Source organism: Varanus komodoensis, unplaced genomic scaffold, assembly GCF_004798865.1.
Source record: "Varanus komodoensis strain SLA01 unplaced genomic scaffold, ASM479886v1 scaffold11, whole genome shotgun sequence".
Lineage (NCBI taxonomy): Eukaryota > Metazoa > Chordata > Lepidosauria > Squamata > Varanidae > Varanus > Varanus komodoensis.
The window spans coordinates 30,487,794-30,510,126 of record NW_025335317.1 but is presented as its reverse complement, the minus strand read 5'-3'; the positions used below and the strand labels follow the sequence as shown (position 1 = coordinate 30,510,126).

Below are 22,333 nucleotides of genomic sequence, written 5' to 3'. Positions count from 1 at the left end.
ACCTTGAATTGGGCCCGGACTTCAATGGGAAGTCAATGTAGCTGATAGAGGACCTGCATTATTTGAGAATAGCGACTGGTCCCCAACAGCAATCTGGCAGCTCTGTTTTGCACCAATTGAAGTATCCGGACTGTCTTCAAGGGCAGCCCCACATAATGTTCTCATAATATGTTTGAACAGCAAAGCTCCGATGTTCACCAGTCCAACTCATGATGGGTACTGAAAATGGTAGAGCCTAGACTACCGAATGAAACCTACCCCACCTCTACCCCCACTACAGCCTACGTAGTGCCCCCTCAAAATGTGGGAGATCTTGATGCCCCACCCTGTATAAGGTGCATATTCTTCCATAAGCAACCATAGATGTTTTGAAGTGTTTGTTGCTTGTTCATCTGTTGCTTGATTAGGAGCAGGATGATTTAAAGCATTTAATGAAAAGAGTATACAGCTTTTTTGGTCATCAGTGTAGGGGTTTGTAGGAGTATCAAGGTATCAGTAAATATCCACTTATTGTTTTCAGGTATTAAATCCATTGAGGGGAGAAAGTGCATACCACTTTATGCCCCTCTCTGAGGAGTGCATACTTCTGCTCCACTACATATACAGTGTAATACTTGACAATGCACATAAATGTCATTGTTCATGTTAGGAAAATGTCATGCAAAATGGCTGTCTTTAAGAAAGGAGGACATGCAGACTGATTGAAATTAGTAAATTGTTGACTCTTGTATGAACTGCAAATAAAAAAGTAATTCCAAGAGAATCAAGAGATCTCATGAGTTTCATGCTAAAGCTGAATACCAACTATGGCCACAGTGCTGTTAACTTCACCTGCCCAATTGAATTTATTATGTTTTTTTTTTCAATTAGCAGTGTCATTGTCCTCTGTACTGCATAGCAGTTTGGTTTTGAATGTTTGCTAAGTTTCAGAAGTAGCCTTGGCACTTCATCTGCTGTTCTTTGTGAGTGTTGTTGAAATGTTAGACCTGCATCCTTTAGGGCACCATAATCCTCTCATAATTCTCATAATCCTTCAAATTTGAAGGATTATGGGCATCCAATTGAAGGCAGGAGAAGTGTAGAGGCAAAGATTTTGATATCCCTGCCCTTCAAAATGCATAGTTGACCAAGCTTGACTGTTGCCCCAGCTCATGAAGAAGAGGGGCTGACACGCCCTTATGGTTCCTTGAATCCTGTCAGAGCTTAATTCTTCTCTTTCCTTAATTCTTCCCTGGTATTACACACACATGCTCTGGTTTATAAATCATGCTTGCCACTTTGAATGTTTAGCTGTCTGTTTAGAAAGAAGTATGCCAACTGCCAGAGCAAACAGGAGGTACTCTGCAAATGGATTCCCAGCCTCATTCTTAGAACACATTTCTCCCATCTCTATGAGAAATGGCCATCTAGATAGTGTTTAGTGGCCATGGGATTGTTGCCTAAATGGTGCTTCATTGGAATAATTGTTCTGAGTAGAATTTTTGAATTTCAAGAATTCTGGAACAAGAAAAATCTATAATATAGTATGCAATGTTTCATTTGGGGCTAGTGACAAAAAGAGAGCAGTTAGCTTTTATTAATAATTGCGTGAAATTAAATGAAGATAAGAATTAGGTAACGGAATTCTCCAGAGGCTTAGTCTCTGGGACATTTTGACAATTAGTGTATAGCTGGTCCATTCAAGAGTATGTTGATATAACTGACCTGTGTGCCAGAAGAGAATTCCATTAAACAATTTTGTTTTAACTTTGGTTGCTTTGGTTTCCAAAGTGGGTATTGTGGCATTATAGTAGGATTGCCTACTGTAGTTTAGGATTGACCATGAACCCACAGGATGTTGGTTGCAAGTGTGTCACCTTTCTAAAACTAAAACAAACATGTTCACTTTTCTAGTAATGTTATGCTTGACTATTGAGTAACCAATAGCAGCAGTATAATATAAGGGCCTCCAATGGTTGAAGGACAGGAGAGGGAAGTGCGTTTAATCATATGGGAACTGCCCTAGCCTGTTTGCTGCTCTAAAATATAAAATCTTGAGGGTCATGTGCACTCTAATCCTGGAGAAGAGGAAGAACACAGTGTTCAAAAGCACATTTTAAAAGATTTCAGAAAGTAATTGGGGATTGCTTCAATTTCGAGACATGAATGAGCTTATTTTTATTGGCAATATAGCTAAGGAAAGGAGACTGTTATTTCCTCACCTGCTGTAGCGGGGTGGGGAATTTTAGTTATCACTCTGAGAGGTTAATTTCAAGAATGAATACAAGAATTGATGGATTAATTTCATTAATTAGATTTTTAAAAGGAATACTGCATTCATTTTATTTTAAAACTTTGCTTCCAAGTGTATGCAGTGATGCTTTGTTTCACTATGTGAGTAATGGGTGAAATCATTTCATGTTAATATGGACATATGAAGCTGAGAAGTACTGCAGACGCATGTGGAGCTAAGCATTCCTGTCTTAATCCAGAACATGAGTTGCATACATTCACATGCAACCTTTCCCTATTGCTTTATGTACAAACACAGAACTATGCTTAGAAATTGCTTAGAAATAAGCCAGGTTCAGAAGCCATCCTTAAAACAGAGTTTAAAGTTGGGTAACAATTCCTGGCTTGTTTGCAAGTGCTTAAGTTTGTGAAGCCATATGTAAGTTCTTTTTGGTGGTCCCTGTGCATCACACATAGGGGCTTTGCGCGTGCACAGAGCCTAGACCTGGGAAAAGCTTCTATAGCTGAGCGCTCAGTTTTGGGTAGGAACCCCTCCCATTCCTGTTCCCAGGGGTCTGTGAGAGGGGTTCCCACCCATCCCCTCAGTTCCTTTTTGACTGCCATCAGGCATAGATGAGAATAATTTTTCTCCTATTTACATTAAGTACTAGTGTACTTCCTTATGATCCTTACCCTGAAAACCTTGCTTTTCTCTGTATCATTGTTTTCACTCTTCTACAAAGCATCAACTAAAGTATTCTTTTTGTCTTGTTTTTACTACTCCTAACACTTCTATCCAAGTTATCCTTCCTTTTCTCCTTCCCCCTGCCCATTCCCATCCCTGCGATGGTTTTGGCATCTTTTCAAGACTGCTGTGATTGTGACAGCAAAATGCCCTCCTCTGACGGGCATGACTTGTGCCTCCTCTGCCTTGTCAAGGGGCATGTGGTGGAAGCCTGCACTATATCCTAGGCTTTCACCTAGCAGACCTCAAAACAACAAACTCTCCACCTCAAGGCCACCCTTTGAAAAAAAGCTCTCCTACTCTTCAACAGCCAGCCGCACAACCTCACACCATGACCAGTGTCTGGTACTGGGCCACCGTGATCCCTCAGTACTGCACCACTCCCAAGGCTCAGTGCCGAGCAGCCATCACTTTTTGATACTGAGCCATGATCATCTTCTGATACTGAGCCATTGCACCACCATGGTACTGAGACGCCACCATTAGCCCTCAGTATGGGACCACTGCTGCACTCCAGTATATCCATCAATGTACTGCACCTGACTGCCCACAAAGCTTGTCTCCCTACTGTAGCCCAGAGGAGTATGAGGAGGAAGTGGAGTTTGTGGTCTCCTTGGAGTCCTTTGAGCCATTCCTGGATGACACAGTTTTTGACCAGAACCCTGTGCTCCCTCAGCAGCCAACCTAGATTCAGGCAACCTCTAAAGAGACAGGAGGTAGGCAGGTGGCACCACTGACTGCCACCACTGGCGGCCCCCCCTCTCTCCACCCCATGACACCTTTGATGGTCACCTCACTGGATTCCTCCCCACCTGGGAAGCAATCACAATGGATTCCTGGGTCTTGTCTATACTGGAATATGGCTACAGGTTAGAGTTTGATACCTTCCTGCCCCTCAGTGCAATCCTGTCAGAAGTCTATGCTATTCTGTCCAAGGGGGCAATCAAAAGGGTCCACTGCAACCACTCCACGGGCTTCTACTTCAGATACTTTACTCTACTGAAGGGGGATAGATGCTTCAAACCAATCGTAGACCTCAGAGGCATCATAGTCTGAACATTCAGAATGGTTTCCCTGCAAGGAATCCTCTCACTACTGCAACCAACCTAAGGGACATATACTTCCACATTGTAGTCCACCAGAACCATAGATGCTTCCTATGCTTCTTTATTGGGGAGGAGACCTTCAAATTCTTGGTCCTCCAATTTGACCTCTCCACAGTGCCCAGGGTCTTCACAAAATGCATGGCAGTGGTATGTACATATCTACAGCTCCAGGGAGTACAGGTCTTCTGCTACCTTGACAACTGACTCCTGGTAAGTCCCAACCAAAACTGAGTTACCACACACCATGCACACCATCTGCTAACTGCTACAGGCCATAGGACTCTGCCTAAATTATGACGGATCTATTCTCTTCCCCTCCCAGTTCATCCTGTTTTGGGAACCTGCCTCAACTCAATCACAGCAAAAACGCTCCTGCCAGAACCCAGAGCTAGAACACAGAAACCTGGCAGCCAGCATCAGCACAACAGAGCACTACATGGCCCACAAGATCTAGAGGCTTCTTGCATGCATGGCAGCCACAGTGGCAGTGGTCCCCTTTGCCAGCCTGTGAATGAGTCCTCTACGGTTGTGGTTTGCACTCAGAAAACAATCCTCAGGACACCCTGCTAAATGTCCCACCCCTGTTTGGAACAGCCTACTGGTGGGCCATCCCACACAACCGCTCAGCAGGTATCAGCTTCCTCTCCCTGGAACACTCCATCACTGTTACCACAGATGCCTTCAACTTGGCCTGGGAAGCACCCTGTGCACACTTGCCTCATTGGACTGCCGCAAGGCACGACATCATATCAACTTCCTAGAGACACTGGCTATATGCAAAGCCTCATGTCAAAGCCCTGAAAGGGAACCCTCTTAGGCCAATACATGCAAATTGCCTTTGACAACACCACAGTGATGTATTACATCACTAAACAAGTTCTGTTCTGCTCACCAATCTCACCACCATCATTTGAGATTAGTGCATCACCATACCCATCATCTGTATGGTGATCCACATGGCAGGCAAAGACAATATCATGGCCAACACCCTCAGCTGCACACACCTAGACACCCATGAGTGGGAGCTGAGCAAGATAGTCTTGCAGGATCTTCATGATCATTGGGAGTGGCCATCAGTTAGACCTCTTCACCATCCTCAAAAACACCACCTGCCCACAGTTCTGCTCCAGGACCAGTTCCCTTGGAGTTGTCTTCTTCTTCAAATGGACCAGGAGCCTGTTCCATGTATTCCTATTCTTCGTGCTGACCACCAGGGTGATCTCCAAGATCTAGAGGGACAGGACCATCTCTGTCCTCACCTCCCCCATTCCCAGAACTTGCTCTCACAAGACAGGGGCTGAGTCCTCCATCTGGACATCAGGACCCTGAACCTAACAGCCTGGAGGATTGCTCGATCACATGTGGAAATGTGACCCTACCACACGAGGTGTCTGCCATACTGGATGCAGCCCTTAAGCCATCCATGAGGAAATCCACCTACCCCTGGTGCATAAATTCCTGAAAGGACTTTGCAACATCGCCCTCTCCACCTGACTCTGCACCCCAGTGTGGAGCCTCTCAGTCATGTTAAAGGCATTCACCAGGAAGCCATTCGAGTCCCTCACAACAATCGGTGTGTGCTTCCTTTCCTGGAAGACAGCCTTCCTGGTGGCCATCGCATTGGCCTGCTGTACCGGTGAGCTCATCACCCACACCCCAACTTCCATTTGGACAGGGGTGCCCTCTGTCGGGACCCAGCCTTTATGCCAAAATTCACCTCCTCTTCCCACCTCAACCAAGATATCATACTCTCCACCTTCTCTGTCAACCTGTCCACACCAGTAGAGACCACCCTGCACCTACTGGATGTCAGAAGAACACTTGCCTTCTATAAGTCCAGAACCAAGCAACTCCACCATTTGCTCTTTGTGTGCTGTGAGGAGCAGAAGAAAGGGAACCATGTTTCCTTGCAGAGACTATCCAGATGAGACTCTAGCACCATCTGCCTGGCATGAGTTCTCTGGCCTCCAGCTCACCTCACAACCCAGGGTCCACTCCACTGGCCTCCTCGCTGGAGTTCTACTCCATAACTCCGTAGGGCAGCCACATGGTCAACCCCTTCAACCTTGATCAAGCTCTACAGAATGGACATCTGAGTGAAAATAGACTGTACCTTCAGCAGGGTTATCCTCTTCTTTGTCCTCCAATGATACCTCCCATTGTCCTCTATGAGGTAAGCTAGCCAGTCACCCATATGTATGATGCACAGAGACCATGGAGAAGAAAAACAAGTGCTTACCTGTAACTGTTGTTCTTCAAATGGCCATCTGTGCTGCATTAACAGAACCCATTTATCTGTCCCCACTTTCTGTCATCCTTCCTAAACAACATCTTTCTTGCCTGTGGACACTTGGTGCCTGGAAGGGTTGCAGGGGGCATCTTCTCCTTCCCCTTTGTTTGAGATTTCTGGTGGTCTCCATGGGATCTGGGAGATGGGTGGGAACCCTTCGCACAGCCTCCTGGGAACAGGAAGGGGAGGGGCTCCCACCCAAAATTGAATGCTCAGCTGATTTTAGGCTCTACGCAGGCACAAAACCTATATGCGTCAATGCACAGATGACCACTTGAAGAACGACAGTTACAGGCAAGCAACCTGCCTATCCGGATCCTACTTAGCTTGTTTGGTGCACATTGTTCTTACATATCCTGGTTGATTAATCCAGGATTTTTAGTTAAATGTTATATGTGAACTGAGCCACTTAGGCATCAATGGAGAAGGATTATTACTCTAAAACAGGGACACGGTTAGCATTCAGATTGTTTCTGGTTATATTCCTGGGATCTCTGATAATAAGTGTGGTGAAGTTCCCCGTCTGAAATTTGCTACTTTCTTTTTCTTGTCGGTATCCAACCCACTGTTCTTTGTACAGTTAAAAAGTGATAAATGTTTACCTTTCCGTAGTTGTAACTGTAATTCAAAGAAACTGTGTGTCCTCAGATAGTCAGGAATTGAGTCCTTTGCTGAAATACCTGGCAACCAAAAATCGAAAGCAATTCATTTCTGTGACAGTCAAATGCGCCGTAGCACAAACTATGGCAATTTGTGCCCCCCGCCGCTCTGCCTCTGCCTCTCAGTATGTGTGCATGTACATGCTTGTGTGTTCACAGTACTTTCTCCCTTGCTCCTTTGACATAGAAACAGAACTTTCTTGTGTGCCTCAGCATTATTACAAATGAAACAGCAGGTAGATCTGTAATAAATTCAAGATACTTGTTTAATGGATGACCTCATAGTAAATGAGTTTGTAATACTAAATTTGGAACATGCAAATGGACTTTTAGGGACTATTCATTTGGCATATTTCAAATTCATGTGATCTGATTGTTAGCAATCTCTTGAACACGTCGTCTTTATCATGTACACAGTATAAAAATGTTCTATTTATACCTTTGTTTTCTTGTAGAATAAAAGCCGTCCTCATTCAAGGGGAGAATATAATGTTTACAGTACCTTTCAGAGTCATGAACCTGAGTTTGACTACTTGAAAAGTCTAGAAATTGAGGAAAAAATTAATAAAATTAGGTGGTTACCACAACAGAATGCTGCTCACTTCTTATTATCTACAAATGGTAAGGACCTTTTTATATATAAAGTGTAGTACAATAGATGTTCTACTTATTGCTAATGACTTAACTTCTAGATCTATTAATAGTATGTACCCATTTCTAATTTAGCTTTAATTAACAGAGCAAGTGTATCTTTCTATTCAGAGGTTAAGTCTCATTGGGTTAAATGTGGCTTAATGAGTAGCCATGTTTAAGTAAGCATGTTGTTATTGCATGCTGCCAATTTGTCTCTGGCTTATGGTGACCCTAAGAATGAGTGCTCTCCAAATTGTCCTCTCCTTAGGATTGCCTAAATGGATCAGTTTAGACAGAACACCAAGCCAAGATTTTATGCTGCAAAAACGAGCTTGGAAGAAGGTTTTGAGTCTTTGTGTTCCATAGTCTCTAAGATTGCCCTTGTATGCTCAGGGTAATTAGTTATAACTGATTTTTTAGTAGGCCATGGTTTGCTGTGAACCATAACTTCTCATGCTCTGCAAACAATAGTTAGTTTAAATGTAAAGACAATATGGTATTAAATTATATTTTAATATAACTATTTCCCAATTGCTATGGAAATTGTAGCGGTATCAGTTTGGGAATTGCTGTGGCCCTTATTTGCCATCAGAGAACATTACAATGTGGCCTTTGTTATAAAGGAAAACAAAAGTATTTCTTACTGACATTGTTCCTGACTACTCTTTCTCATAGTTGCTATCGGCGGTAACAGCCTGATCACGTTGCTTCCTAGATATCATACAAGAGGGAGGGTTTTTCATGCAGAGGGTCCAAGAGACGACGAGGAGGGAAAATATCCTTGACTTGGTCTTGAGCAAGAGGGAGGAGCTGATATATGGGGTGTAGATTAGGGGAGCTCTGGATGCGAGTGATCATTCCATCCTTTGCTTTGAGATCAGGGGAATGGGGACATGTAGCCAGTCGACTACTGGAAGCTGGGACTTCAGGAGGGCCAACTTTGGCCAATTGAAGGCCAGACTAGGGAAAGTCTCCTGGGATAGGTTATTGGAAAACAAGGGAGTTGAGGAGGGGTGGATGGTACTCCAAATGGAGGTCTTAGAGGTGCAAGCCTCGATGATACCTCTAGTTAGTAAGGCGGGGAGGTGAAGGAGAGTCCACCATGGATGCGAAAGGATGTGGTAAGAGGGATTAGACATAAGAGGAACCTCTGTAGGAAATGGGCAATGGGGAAAATAAACAAAAGGGTATACTGGGTGGAGGAGGCCTGTTGCAGAAAGATTCTTTGCGAGGCTAAGGCTGATTATGAGCTGAGACTTGCAAAGAATATCAGGAGCAACAAAAAGAGCTTCTCTCAACATGTAAATAGCAAGAGGAAGGGGAGACAGGCAGTGGGACCGCTTAATAATGAGGAAGGGGATTCGGTGACTGATGTGAAGGAACCAGCACTGATGCTAAATGACTGTTTTGCCACTGTGTTCTCTCCAAAGCAGGACAGGGGCAATCCACATGAGGAACTGGATGAGGCTGATGACTTAGGGGCACAAGTTTTAGAGTCACCCCCCTAGAAGTCAAGGAGTTCCTCAGGACAATGGACATTACAAAGGCGCCAGGCTCTGATGGGTTACACCCAAGGGTACTTAGAGAGTTGGAGGGGGTACCCTCATGTCTGCTGGCCTCCATTTTTGAGTCCTGGTGGAAAATGTGTGAGGTTCCAGAGGCCTGGAGGGTGGTGTAAGTGGTCGCATTCTTCAGAAATGGCAGTAGACATAAGGAATTACAGGCCAGTTAGCCTTATGTCTGTTCTGGGAAAGGCAATGGAAAGGCTCATACTAGAGAGAGACCTAGTTAACTCTATATAGGAAAGGGAGGTTGGCAGCCATGCAACACACAAAAACAGGTCCTGCCTCTTGGGATTCTAAGACAAGGTTTCAAGGTGGCTACATGGAGGGGATGTGGTTTACCTGGATTTCAGCAAGACCTCTGACAAAGTGCTTCATGATATCTTGGTTGAGAAATAGAGGAGTTTTGGGATATGCCAATGTACTGTCTAATGGATTAGGGCATGGTTGATGAACTGAAAGCGGAGGCTAACTATTAGTGGGGAGCTATTGGGATGGTGGTTGATGACAAGCAGGGTATCTCAGGGTTCTGTCCTGGGATCCATCCTGTTCAGTCTTTTCCTCAACAACAGACGATACTAAAATGGGAGTGGTAGCCACAACTGAGGAGCAAGTACTCCAGATCCAAAAGGGGGACAACAGGACAGCATTCAGTGTGGACCAGTGCAAGGTCTTGCACTTGGGACTTAGGAATGGGTGTCATAAGTACAGGTTAGGGGACAAGTGGCTGAAGAGCAGCGTTGTGAAAGGGATCTCGGGGTGCTGGTCAACTGTAGGCTAAACATGAGTCAGCAGTGTGATGTGGCGGTCAAGAGGGCAAATGCCAGCCTGGGATGCATAGCCAGAAGCGTGGCTTCTAGTTTGAGAGAGGTATTACTGCCAGTCTATACAATTCTGGTGTGCCCACAACTGGAGTATTGTGTTCAATTCTGGGTCCCTTATCAGAAGAGGGATATAGCAAGGTTGGAATCAGTGCAGTGAAGGGCCACAAAGATGATGGCTGGTTTGCAGGGCAAGTCATATGAGGAGAGTCTGAGGGAGCAGGGTCTTTCCAGCCTTGAGAAGAGAAGACTCAGAGGGTACCTGTTAGCATCATACAGGTGTGTGAGGGAGTGTCACACCAAAGTTGGTCATGAACTTTTTTCCCCTGTGGTGGAGGGCAGGGTGCGTTCCAATGGAGGAGAGCTCAGGGAATGAAGATTCAAGGTGGATGCCAGGAAATACTTCCTCATGTTTAGGACCACTAGGGTATGGAATGGGCTTCCACGGGAAGTGGTTGAAGCCCCATCTGTGAGGTTGTTTATGGATAGGCTGGGGATGCATATTGTAGGCCTGTCATGAGCGGAGCCCCCTAAAGCTGGGGATCAGACTAGATTGCCCAGGAGGTCCCTTCTGACTCACTCTATTTCTATGTTTCTATGTTTCTTAATACATTCAGGATCTTTAAAGTAGATACATAGAAATACTTGAAGTTGCTTTAGTAAGGAGTAAATCCCTGAAAACTCAACTAACTTGTATGCATAATAGAAGTTACCATTTCTTATATGTTCTGTTACTATATTTTATTAAGCTGTCATTTTTCAGGAGAGAGTCTGGAAGTGTGCTTTGTTGCTGAATAGTTTCACTTCCACAGAGAAGTGGATGGTTTCTGAATCATGTTGTTTATTCATGTTTTGGGCTTAAAATAAAATTTTATACTATAGTAACCATATAATAAACTCAGTGAAGAAATGTTTTATCAAATAACTTAAGTATAAAATAACCTATTTTCTTCAGGTATAGTCTTTGTCCTCTTATCAGTCTATTTATTAAAGAGTGTCTGAACTGTGATGTGTCTCTTTGCTAAAATCTTGTAGGTGTACCTGTATGCAGAAAAGGGTTCTTAGTTGCTTACTGAAATTGCAAATATATTAGTGGTACGGGCTATTGTGTCAAGCACTGCTGAAACACAAGCTCATTGTTCTCCCTCTTAGAAGCACTCTGATGTAATTATAAATTCTAGTGGCCCACTAGATCAGTTATACAGAAATAGCTGCTATCGTTCTATGGGAATAAAGACAAAAGTGCAGCCTATCTATCAGGAAGAGCATTCAGTTTCCTAAAAATGAGTACTTCCATTTTAAATAATAGATTCTGTGGCCTTTCTGGTTATAAAATATGCACAAAATGTGTGGTTCATCCCTTCCAAATGTCATAAGCTGAGAAGGACTAAATGAGAGCTCTCTCAGTGGAGAGTAAGGCCTTAGTGAGCCAATTTACATGGGCAAAAAATGCCACTGTGACTGCAGTGCATAGTAGGTATAATTTGCATAACTCCCTGGCTATGGCTTGTCATGTCATCCAAAAAATGGGCAGAGTAGCTGCTTTGGATGATAACCTAAACAATCCATAGGATATTGTAGGATTATTTAAGGGTCATTCAACCCTCCAGCAAGACATGCTGCCCTGGCTCAGATGACACAACAAGGCTTTACCACACAAAAATGGCACTTGTAGGTAAATTTAAGCCTAGTAGACAATTGTTTCATATAAACCAAGTCAGTGTCTTACAGAGCTCCTCACTTCTCTCTGTATACCCAGACCAGAATAAATTGCAAACTGGCCTCCAGGATTCCCTTTACAAGTGGTAGTAAATGTCCTCCACCAGAAGAAGATAAGATAGCCCTCTTAGAAATGAAATATTGCTGGGCTCTGCCATAGGTTTTGTGGAAGAAATTTGCTCTGCAGTTTTCCATCAAAATCCTGCATAAAGTGTTAACACATTCCTCCTCTTCCTCCATGTCTTTTGCATGTATCAGAAGAGCTGGGTCTTTTTTTAATTTTGTGAGTGGCATTCTAGTTCATCATTTCTACTTTCTGTTAAGGGGAACAATATTGGTTTCATCCCCAGGGCTTTGATACATGCCTGGATAGCGTTACCAGCAGTCTTTGCCAGAATATGCAGATGTGTGAATGTTCAGGATAATAAGACTTAAAAATGAGTTACACAGCATAAGTGATATGAAATACTCTGCTCCACTTGCATAAATTGTGTTTAGAATTTGAATTGCCTGAGTACAGAATTTCAGTGGTGTGTGCTCTGGGGAAGCACACTCCATCCTATTTTAAAAACACTTGCAGTTTACTTGCAAGTTTACTTAGATAGAAGTCCTATTAAGTACAATGGGACTTAATTCCCAGCAAGTGTATATAGAACAGACCTGGGCCAGCTGAAAAACATAGCTGGGTATTTGCAAACAGAATTTCATCATGAGTCAACTATACTAACAACACGTTTGGTATTGTCTGATTTCAAAAATGTCTTCTCTTTTTAAAGATAAAACTATTAAATTATGGAAAATCAGTGAAAGGGATAAAAGAGCTGAAGGTTATAATTTAAAAGATGAAGATGGAAGGCTCCGGGATCCATTTCGAATCACAGCACTACGGGTATCTTGTTTTATCTTAATTTAGAATGTATGGAATCAGTGTATACTTAACCTGTATAATGTAGAATAAAAATTGTATTGGTTTCTCAAATCCAAAAAGCTTCTCAACATCAGAGTATTCATTTTGGGTGGAAGGCTGTTTTTCAGAACACACACTCTTTACATGCAAGAGGTCACATAGTCAGTGCCTAGCATCTCCAGGAAAGGCCAGGACAAATTCCTGTCTGAAGCTTTGAAGAGCTGCTGCTAGTCTGTTCTGACAATACCAGTCTGGGTGGACCAATGGTCTGACTTAGGCAAGGTAGCTGCTTATTTTCTTTTTATTCAAGGCCTCTGAAGTACTGTGATTAGGGAAGGGCCAGGACATTACCATGTTCTTCCTTGAAAAGTCTAAAGAATATTTGTCTTTGAAATAACTAGGACAAGGGTAGCTACACTATTCTTTGTTTTTGTGGAATGTTATACTATTCATAAATAGAATCTTGATTTGAGAATATTTTGGTTATATGGTTCCAATATTTGAGAATATTTTGGTTATATATATATATAAATCCCATTTGCTTGTTTTTTATTTAGCTTTCTTTCACGACCATCGCCTTTCCAAGTCAACTTAATATAAGCAAGTTAAAACAATATAATCAATGCATCAAGAAAATATTAAGTATAAATTAAATAAATCAAGTTATTATAGTGGCAATGCTTGAACCACAAGACAAGCTGCTAAACAGAAAGCCTTGTATTCTGGCCTTTTCATGCACATTGAACATTTTTTCTCTTAAATGGTTAATCCCATACTGCTCTGATGCACATGTGAGCAGCCATGGCCTTGCAGTGGATTATTTGGTGTGTTAGTAGGGATGGAAAACACAGAGGCCATGTATGGCCTTGCTGCAGCCCCTGTACCCCTCTCCATTTGTAAAATAACCACAGTTCTTCATCATGGCCTCTGTGCATCACACATATGGGTGCTGCGCCTGCGCAGTGCCTTTGGCCAGAGATTGCAAGCTAACGGTTTTTGGCAGGAAGCTCCACTCCCCCTCCCCCCATGGTCTATAAAGAGCGGAGCATCTGCCATTTTGTTCAGTCTTTGCGACCGCCATTCGCTGTGCCTCGTGCCGCTTTCAGCTTTCGCTCTGACTGTTACTCGTATAGCCCTTTCTTCTCGATTGTTCCAGTTCTTATAGCCCGGTTTTCTCTCCTTATTCCCCTACTTCGTATAGTTCCTGTAGTTTTTCTCTATCATTCTACCTTCTTTCGATCTATCTAAAAAAAAAAAAAAAAACCCCAAAAATATATACTTACCCTCTGCACTATCTCTCTCTTCTTCCTTTTTCTGCGATGGCGCAGCGAGCAGCTTTCCGCAAATGCACGGAGTGCGGGTCAAAAATGTCACCAACTGACCCGCATGACCTATGCCTCCTCTGCTTGGGTGAGGGGCATAGGACCGATAAATGTTCTCACTGCCTGGCCTTCTCTAGGCAGGCTAGGAAGAATTGTGAGAACCGCCTCCGGAGGCTCCTTTGGGATCGGGCTCTCATGCAGTCTGATCCGCTGCCTTCTTCTCCGAAGCCTGGCTCCGCTTCAGTGGCTCCACTTTCATGCCCTTCGGACAAAGTTGTGTCTACTACGGTGGCTCCCTCTGCTTCTCCCAAGAAGAAGCATGAGAAGTGTAAGCATGCCGAACCCGAGAAGTCGGCAGGCCATAAGAAGGCCAGGAAGGAGAAAGTCTCGAAGCCTTCCAAGAAATTGAAGGATTTGGAGCGTCCTCATCACCAGGACTCGGATTCGACGGCCCCCTCAGTACCGGCAGCGCTTACTGTACTGACTCCACCCGACCCGGTGCTTCAGGAGGCGATGCGGGTTACCCCTCAAGGGTCCCCATGCCGCGTGCCCAACCTCCCCACTGGGCCTCTTCCAACTCTCCAAAGAGGCTCGATTTCTGATGGGGAAATTCAGGACTCTTCCCCTAGGGCTCGGTCGCCTACACCCATGCCCGTGGCCACTATAGAGGCGGATGTAGAGATGTCCTCGTCTGGGAGCCAGAGGAGCTGCTCCATGGAGCAACGTTCGGAGGGATGGCGTCGCCCCTACTACCACACCTGGGGTGATCTGCTCTCTGTCGGGTATTATCCCGCTCCTAGGGCTCGGTCCTCTCCACCGTCCCGTAACTGACCGTATCCCTCAGACCCGAGACGTGCATCTCCGCGATCCCCTCAGGATGGAAGCAGCCGCTCCTTTTCTCCGGCGGAGTCTTCGTCATCGGCTCCACCATACTACAGTGCCGACTCCGACGATTCGGAGGTCGATTCAACTTCCCCAGACATCGCTGTGACCTCCCAGGGTCCTGCGTCACCGGACGAATCCCATGTCTCCTTCGTGGACCTGATGTCCAGGCTTGTCCAGTCCCTCGACATCGACGCCGTCCAGCGTCCGGGACCAACGATGGACAAGTTCTACGATGTCGTCCGCGGAAAGCAGTCGACATTGATCGTCCTGCTGCTCATAACCACCCTTCGGCAAGCGATGACGCAGCCCTGGGACTTGCCCTCTCACCCTCAACCGACGTCCAGGAGGTACGAATCCATGTACCGGGTTCAGGAGGAGGACATCCCCTTCCTCCTCCGCCACCCCAAACCAAACTTGGTCATGGTGGAGTCCTCCCAGGGCAGAGAGGCAAGAGGGCACATGGCACCATGAGACAAGGAGGGCCGAAAGATTGACTCCCTGGCTAGGCGAGTCTACGCTGCTTCAGGCCTGAGGCTACGGATCTCCAATTACATGACGACGTTGGCGAGGTACCAGTACTTCATCATGCAGCACCTCCACAACATCGCCTCGACCCTCCCAGACCACCAGGGTGACCTGGCTAAGGTCCTTATCAAGGAGGCAATGCAGGTCGCAGTTCAACAGTTGTCCACAGCCAGGCACCACGTGGACACAGACTCAAGGGCCTTGGTCGGTGCCGTTTTGCTCCGGAGACATGCCTGACTTAGAAATTGCAACTTTCTGGAGGAAACCAAGCACCACATAGAGGAAATGCCCTTTGACGGGTCCGGGCTCTTCCACTCTCGCACCGACCACAAATTAAAAAAGCTTCACAAATCCCGAATGACGGCACGCAGGATAGAGATACAGACCCAAACTAGACGTAAGTGGTCATGGAATCGCCCATCTTACAGGCAGTCCTACCAGCCAAGACAACATCCCCAGCACCGTCAGCAACAACAACAGCAGCGCCGCCGTCCGCAGCCCCAACAACGCTATCAACAAGGCCGTCGCCGTTTCGATTATAGGAGACAGCATTGACGGGACTGGCGAACCATTCCTCGAATTCCTTCTATACCCACCCCCTCTCATCTGGGGATCAGCTGCGAAGCCGACTCCCCATTTGGGAGTCCATCACATCTGATCGGTGGGTATTGTCCATCGTTCAGCACAGCTTTCGGATAGAATTCGACATCATTCCTCCATTGAGTCCGATCCGGTTTACATCATGTTCCCCGGTATTGCTCGATGAAATACAGCAGCTTCTTCGTAAAGGAGCGATCCGTCAAGTATCCCCATTTGATGGACTTCACGGATTCTTTTCCAGATACTTTACGGTCCCGAAGTGGGATGGTGGTTTACGTCCGATTTTGGACTTACGTTATCTGAATCGATTTATTGTACTGAAGAAATTTCGAATGACCACCCTTCAAAACATCTTGCCGTTGCTAAGGAAAGAGGATTGGTTTGCCTCATTGGACCTGAAGGACGCCTACTTCCACATTTCGATCCACCCGAATTATAGGCGTTTCCTTCGTTTTGCTGTTGCACCCCATCTTTACGAGTTTACAGTTTTGCCTTTTGGACTGGCCACGGCCCCGAGGGTATTCACCAAATGTATGGCCCCTGTCTGTGCCTTCCTACGCCTCCAGGGCATACAAATTTACCCGTATCTCGATGACTGGCTGCTAGTGTCCCAGTCTAGGAAGGGACTCCTTGCATCTATCCGCACAACCTGTGCCTTATAGAATGACCTGGGCCTATGCATTAATACCGAGAAATCTTCTCTTCTTCGGACGCAGACGCTTACCTTCATTGGAGCCCGCTTGGATTCGACGTTGGAAAAAGCCTTCCTTCCTCGGGACGGACAACAGACTCTTGCTCACCACATCCATCGAATGCGACAAGACGGGACGGTCCCGGCGAAGTACATCCAGAGGATCCTGGGGCATATGGCTTCCTTGGTCGCTGTGGTTCCACACGCCAGGCTTCGGCTCCGTCCGCTGCAACTTCTTTTCAACAACTTCTTTTCACCCTCAGAGAGACCCACCGTCGAAGTTGATTTGAATCCCATCCTTGGTACTCCATTCTCTACTTTGGTGGTCGGTACCAGCCAATCTGACTGTTGGAGTCCCCTTCAGGGCACGGCCTCCTTCGATAACCCTCGGTACCGACGCATCTCTTCTGGGATGGGGAGCGATATGCTCTGGCCTATATACCCAAGGCACGTGGAATCGTCGAGAATCCATGAATCATATCAACTTCCTGGAGCTATTGGCAGTGTTCAAAGCCCTGCACTCTTTCGAGGACATTCTTTAACATTGGGTTGTTCAGATAACTTTGGACAATGTAGCTACCGCCTTCTATCTGAACAAGCAGGAGGGAACGAAGTCACTGACTCTGGCCAGACTTTCCATGAAAATTTGGGACTGGTGCATTCTGAGAGACATCACGCTGATGGCTGTTCATCTCGCTGGTGCAGACAATGTGCAAGCAAATCTTCTCAGCAGGCACATGTTCACCTCTCACAAATGGGAACTAGATCCTCTCATATGCAACCATCTTCTTCAGTGCTGGGGGTTTCCCGATGTGGACTTATTCGCCACCCAACAGAACAGGGTATGCAATGCTTACTGTTTGAGAGCGGGAATCGGACACGCATCTTAGGGGACGCTTTCATGATCCCATGGAACAACATGACTTTTTATGCCTTCCCCCCAATCCCTTATGATGCGTGTCATAGCGAAAATAGTGTTCGACTGAGCATCGGGGATACTAGTTGCCCCTTGGTGGCCACGCCAAGCTTGGTTTGCGACACTACTCGACATCTCTCACGGGGAATATCTTCGTCTACCACCGCTCCCATACCTTATAACCCAACAGGACGGTATGCTTCGCCACCCGGACTTGCTGTCATTGAATCTAACAGCGTGGTGAATTTGATGACTACCACTGTTCCCCTGGTACCGACGGCAACTTCAACTGAATCGAATCCAGTCGTCGAATCCAACCACTCCGGCGCTTCCTCTTCCTCTTCCTTTGTTCATTCCGTACCATCGGATGCAAGACACGACCTGTCGAATTCAACAGCATTTCCTCCTGATATCCAGCATATCATCGATCCTGCCTTAAAGCCATCCACACGGAAATCATACGCGGCTAAATGGAAACGGTTTTCCACCTTTGCAGAGTCTCGTTCGTTCTCTCCATTTATGTCATCTATACATCAAATCCTTCAGTTCCTATTAGAACTGGACCATTCTGGATTAAAGCCGTCGCCTATTAAAGTGTATATGGCTGCAATAGCCTACTATCGTGGCTTAGTCATTTCTCGTGACGGTCACTTCAGCCCGAAGGGCCAGTGAACTTTGCGCTCTTCGCATAGACCCTCCTTATTTGAACTTTTACAGAGAGAAGGTCGTCTTACACCTCGACCCGTCTTTTCTTCCTAAAGTGACTACGCCTTTTCATATGGGACAAGATACTGTTTTACCTGCCTTTTTTCCGTCACCGTCAACCCCACTAGAGAGATCTTTGCATTCACTTGATGTTCGGCGTTGCTTAGCCTTTTACAGATCGAGGACTGAATCTATTGACGTTCAAATAGACTATTCATTAAGTATTCTACCAAAGATCAAGGCGATCCAGTCACGCCGCAGAGACTTTCCAAATGGATAGTCCACACTATAACCTTACCTTATCAACTAGCTAAGATCAATTTGCCTTCAGTCCCTCGAGGTCATTCCACTAGGGCTGTTGCTACCTCATCTGCCTTTGCATCCGGGGTCTCACTTGATGATGTATGCTGAGCTGCTAGTTGGGTAAACCCTTGCACCTTCGCCAGACATTACCATCTCGATGTTCGGGCTCGATGGGATTGCTTCTTTGGCAGAGCCGTTCTTCCGTCTGTTCTTCACTGAGGACACCTTCCCTCCTCCTTTATGGTAAGCTTGTTAATCTACCCATATGTGTGATGCACAGAGGCCACGCCGAAGAAAAGCAGGTTGCTTACCTGTAACTGGTATTCCTCAAGTGGCCATCTGTGCAGTCACACAACCCACCCGCCGGCCCCACTCGGTGTCGGTGAGTGGACGCATCCATCGGTACCAAAAGTTCCCCTTTTTCATGGTACCGACCCACCTTTTTTCCTACCTCAAATTAATTTTTTTTTTCCACGAGGGGGCGCACATTCGGTCGTCAAAGACTGAACAAAATGGCAGACGCTCCACTCTTTATAGACCATGGGGGGAGGGGAGCGGAGCTTCCCGCCAAAAATGGTTAGCTTGCAATCTCCGGCCAAAGGCACTGCGCAGGTGCAGCACCCATATGTGTGACTGCACAGATGGCCACTCGAAAAACATCAGTTACAGGTAAGCAACCTGCTTATCTTTAACTTAAGCAATAACAATTGGAACAACCTTGTAATTTTGGAAAGTATTTGCTGTGTGAATTAGTACAAAACTTATAAGAGTATTTGTGTTTTCCGTGGCAACTGTTGGAAAATTAGTTTGATGCTCATCCACACAGCCAGTACTTGAAATCTTCCAGGGTTAATTCAGCAAGGAAAGTTAGTTTGAAGCAGCATCCCTGTGGCAAGCATAACACATTCAGGCTACAGTCTTGTGCCAATGTGCCTGGAAGTAATCTCTGTTGTACTCAGTGGTTTACATGTACTGAGAAGCCACTGTGGGATTTTTCAATGTGGCAGCAACTGCTGTTTTGAATTTTCAGGGCATGGTGGGACTGTGCCGTAGCATCTCATTAACTTTCAAACCTAGCAAGGTTGGGTGTTATGGTGGTTGATGGGCTGTTGTAGGATTGTGGGTGCCCTGTTAACCTTCTCAGCAACCACTTTCACTCATAAGAAGTATACCTACCATTGCCACAAATACTGAGAATTACGGCCACTGCTATGGCATTCCTATATCAAAATTCACCCACAATGGCTTCTTGAAGAGTACTTGGAAAACCAGTGTGGTGTAGTGGTTCAGAGTTCAGGATGGGATTGGGGTTCTAGTCCCCATTCAGCTATGGGACTAACTGGGTGAATTCGGACCAATCACAGTAGGGTATAAATATAATGAGTAAAATAAGTAAATATCTAGATGTGAAGGATGGTGCAGAACTTTTTAAAATTAGTCATAAATTTGAGATTGAAAAGATGGATTTAACCTAGCTGTTAAAACTTGTAGTCTACTGAAGTTGTAGATATTTTAAAATGATAATAACCAAATAGTTGCTGCATTATGTTGAAGCAAACATCGATTCCTTTCTCTGTTTTTAGGTGCCAATATTGAAACCCATGGACCTAATGGTGGAAGCAAGTCCCCGAAGGATATTTGCAAATGCACATACATATCATATAAACTCTATTTCAGTAAACAGTGATCATGAAACATACCTTTCTGCGGATGACCTGAGAATCAACCTGTGGCATTTAGAAATCACAGATAGAAGTTTTAGTATCCTTTTTGCAATGAAGCAGCCTCTTTGCTAATTACTGGATTTTATCAGTAGTTTTAAATATGGCAAGAATATGTTTTACTCTATTTAGTCTATTATATAGACCATTTCCATAAAACTTTGGAATTCTGCTTTTGAATGAGGAAAACATTGTGGGATGAACAAGGCTGATGAAGGAGGAAAACATGCTTTGTAGGTTTCCTGAGTTACCTGTCAGCTTTAATGAGCAATTGTTCAATTCAATTCTGATTTTTCACCCTTAGGTTCCTGAGCAAATTTTCACTTTAGTAAACTAGAAAATTTGCATTCTTAAAAATAAGTAAAAATCATATGTAGTAGAACTAGACTCTCACATAGATTTCCATGGGTATGCTGTAAGCATTACTAAATCTGAATCCAAGCCAATGTGCATTTGGATTATTTTTTTATTTTTATTTTTTATTTTATTAAAACATTTTTATGCCGCCCCATTCGCCGAAGCCTCGGGGCGGCTCACAAGCCTCGGGGTGGCTCACAATGCAGCTTATTGGCTGCATAGAGATATGTCTTTCCATGCTGAACAGCCTAAACCATTTACACCTGAAATGCCTGCTGACTTGCTAAGGGAGTTTTCACTGCTCTTAGAAGAATTTTCATGTCCAATATATTTAAACTTGATTTTGTAAGGAGCATGGGGACTTTTGTAAGTAATTAAATAAAAGCGGATCAGAGAGAGTCTTTGTTGCAAAGCAACAAATATCAGTAATAGTTTAGAGGATAATCTGAATGTTATGAATATCCATTCTGATTAATGCTACAGAATTTTGGGAAAGACTTTAGAGTGTTTCCCCTTTTGTATTTTATAACCAATATTTTTGGAGAAATAAATCATTATTTAACCTTGACAAGCAAACTTTCAGACATTGTAGATATAAAGCCTGCTAACATGGAGGAACTGACAGAAGTGATCACTGCAGCAGAGTTCCACCCACATCATTGTAATGTGTTTGTCTACAGCAGTAGCAAAGGAACTATACGGCTCTGTGATATGCGTTCTTCAGCCCTTTGTGATAGGCATTCAAAATGTAAGTACTTCTTCCATTTTCTGGACCACTTTCATAAATACACTGGTATATATTTTGTGAGTGTATATAAGCACATACACAGGGTGCTGTTTGTACTGATGCCTTAAGATAAGGGCTATGAATTTTATAGAACAGAAAATCCAAATGGTCTTCTAGACTAGCTAGTAAGTAGTCGTTTATGGGGGTTCTCTTCTCTCTCTCTCTCATTCCTCCCCCCCCCCCCCTCTCCTTTTTTTGGTGGTAAAAAGCCATTGCCCTCACAAAGTTTCATTCTGGCAAGGTTTAACACGTGGGAAGATGAGGTTCTTGTGACACAGATACTCTCTCCCATAGGGTTTCAAGACAATATCTTGAAACATTTCCAAGGTGCTTTGCATTAATTAAATAATTTTGTTTACGAATGCCTGTAATGACTACATTTATAATTAAAATGCAAAAACAAAAAACTAGAGTTGTAATCTCTAGCATGTTCTCAGCATATGGTTCAGGTCAGATTGTCATCAATAAAATACTCCATGGTGTCTTCCAACCATTTTTCATAGAATCATAGAATAGTACAGTTGGGAGGGTCCAAGAAGACCATCGAGGCCAACCCCCGGCTGTTGCAGGACACCAGTTTATACACCCACTCAGATGACTGCCCAGTTTTACCTTGAATGTGTTTAGTGTGGCTACCATGACTTCTTTAGGCACCTGATTGTAGTTTCACATCATAAAACAAACTTGTTTTTGATAAATGTTTATGATAAATGGTATGACCAAAGAGAGGAACAATATTTGGATGAATGTAGTTTTCTTGAATTGTTTCAGTTCAAACATGCTAAAGCAAATTGCCTTTAGCATGTTTTACAGCATACTGATTTATGCTGTAAAACAGCTGTTTGCTTGCTTGCTTATATCTGACTGA

At 44.6% G+C, this 22,333-nt stretch overlaps 1 protein-coding gene across 1 annotated transcript in view; it reads left to right on the top strand.

Annotated features, from left to right (window-relative positions):
- PPP2R2D (protein phosphatase 2 regulatory subunit Bdelta) overlaps positions 1-22,333 on the top strand; it is a 66,605-nt gene that overhangs the window by 39,909 nt on the left and 4,363 nt on the right. Inside the window, exons 4-7 of the mRNA XM_044420742.1 lie at positions 7,467-7,632; positions 12,523-12,635; positions 20,184-20,361; positions 21,262-21,426. Of these exons, the coding sequence (XP_044276677.1) occupies positions 7,467-7,632; positions 12,523-12,635; positions 20,184-20,361; positions 21,262-21,426 (622 nt within the window). The remainder of the gene's footprint in view (positions 1-7,466; positions 7,633-12,522; positions 12,636-20,183; positions 20,362-21,261; positions 21,427-22,333) is intronic.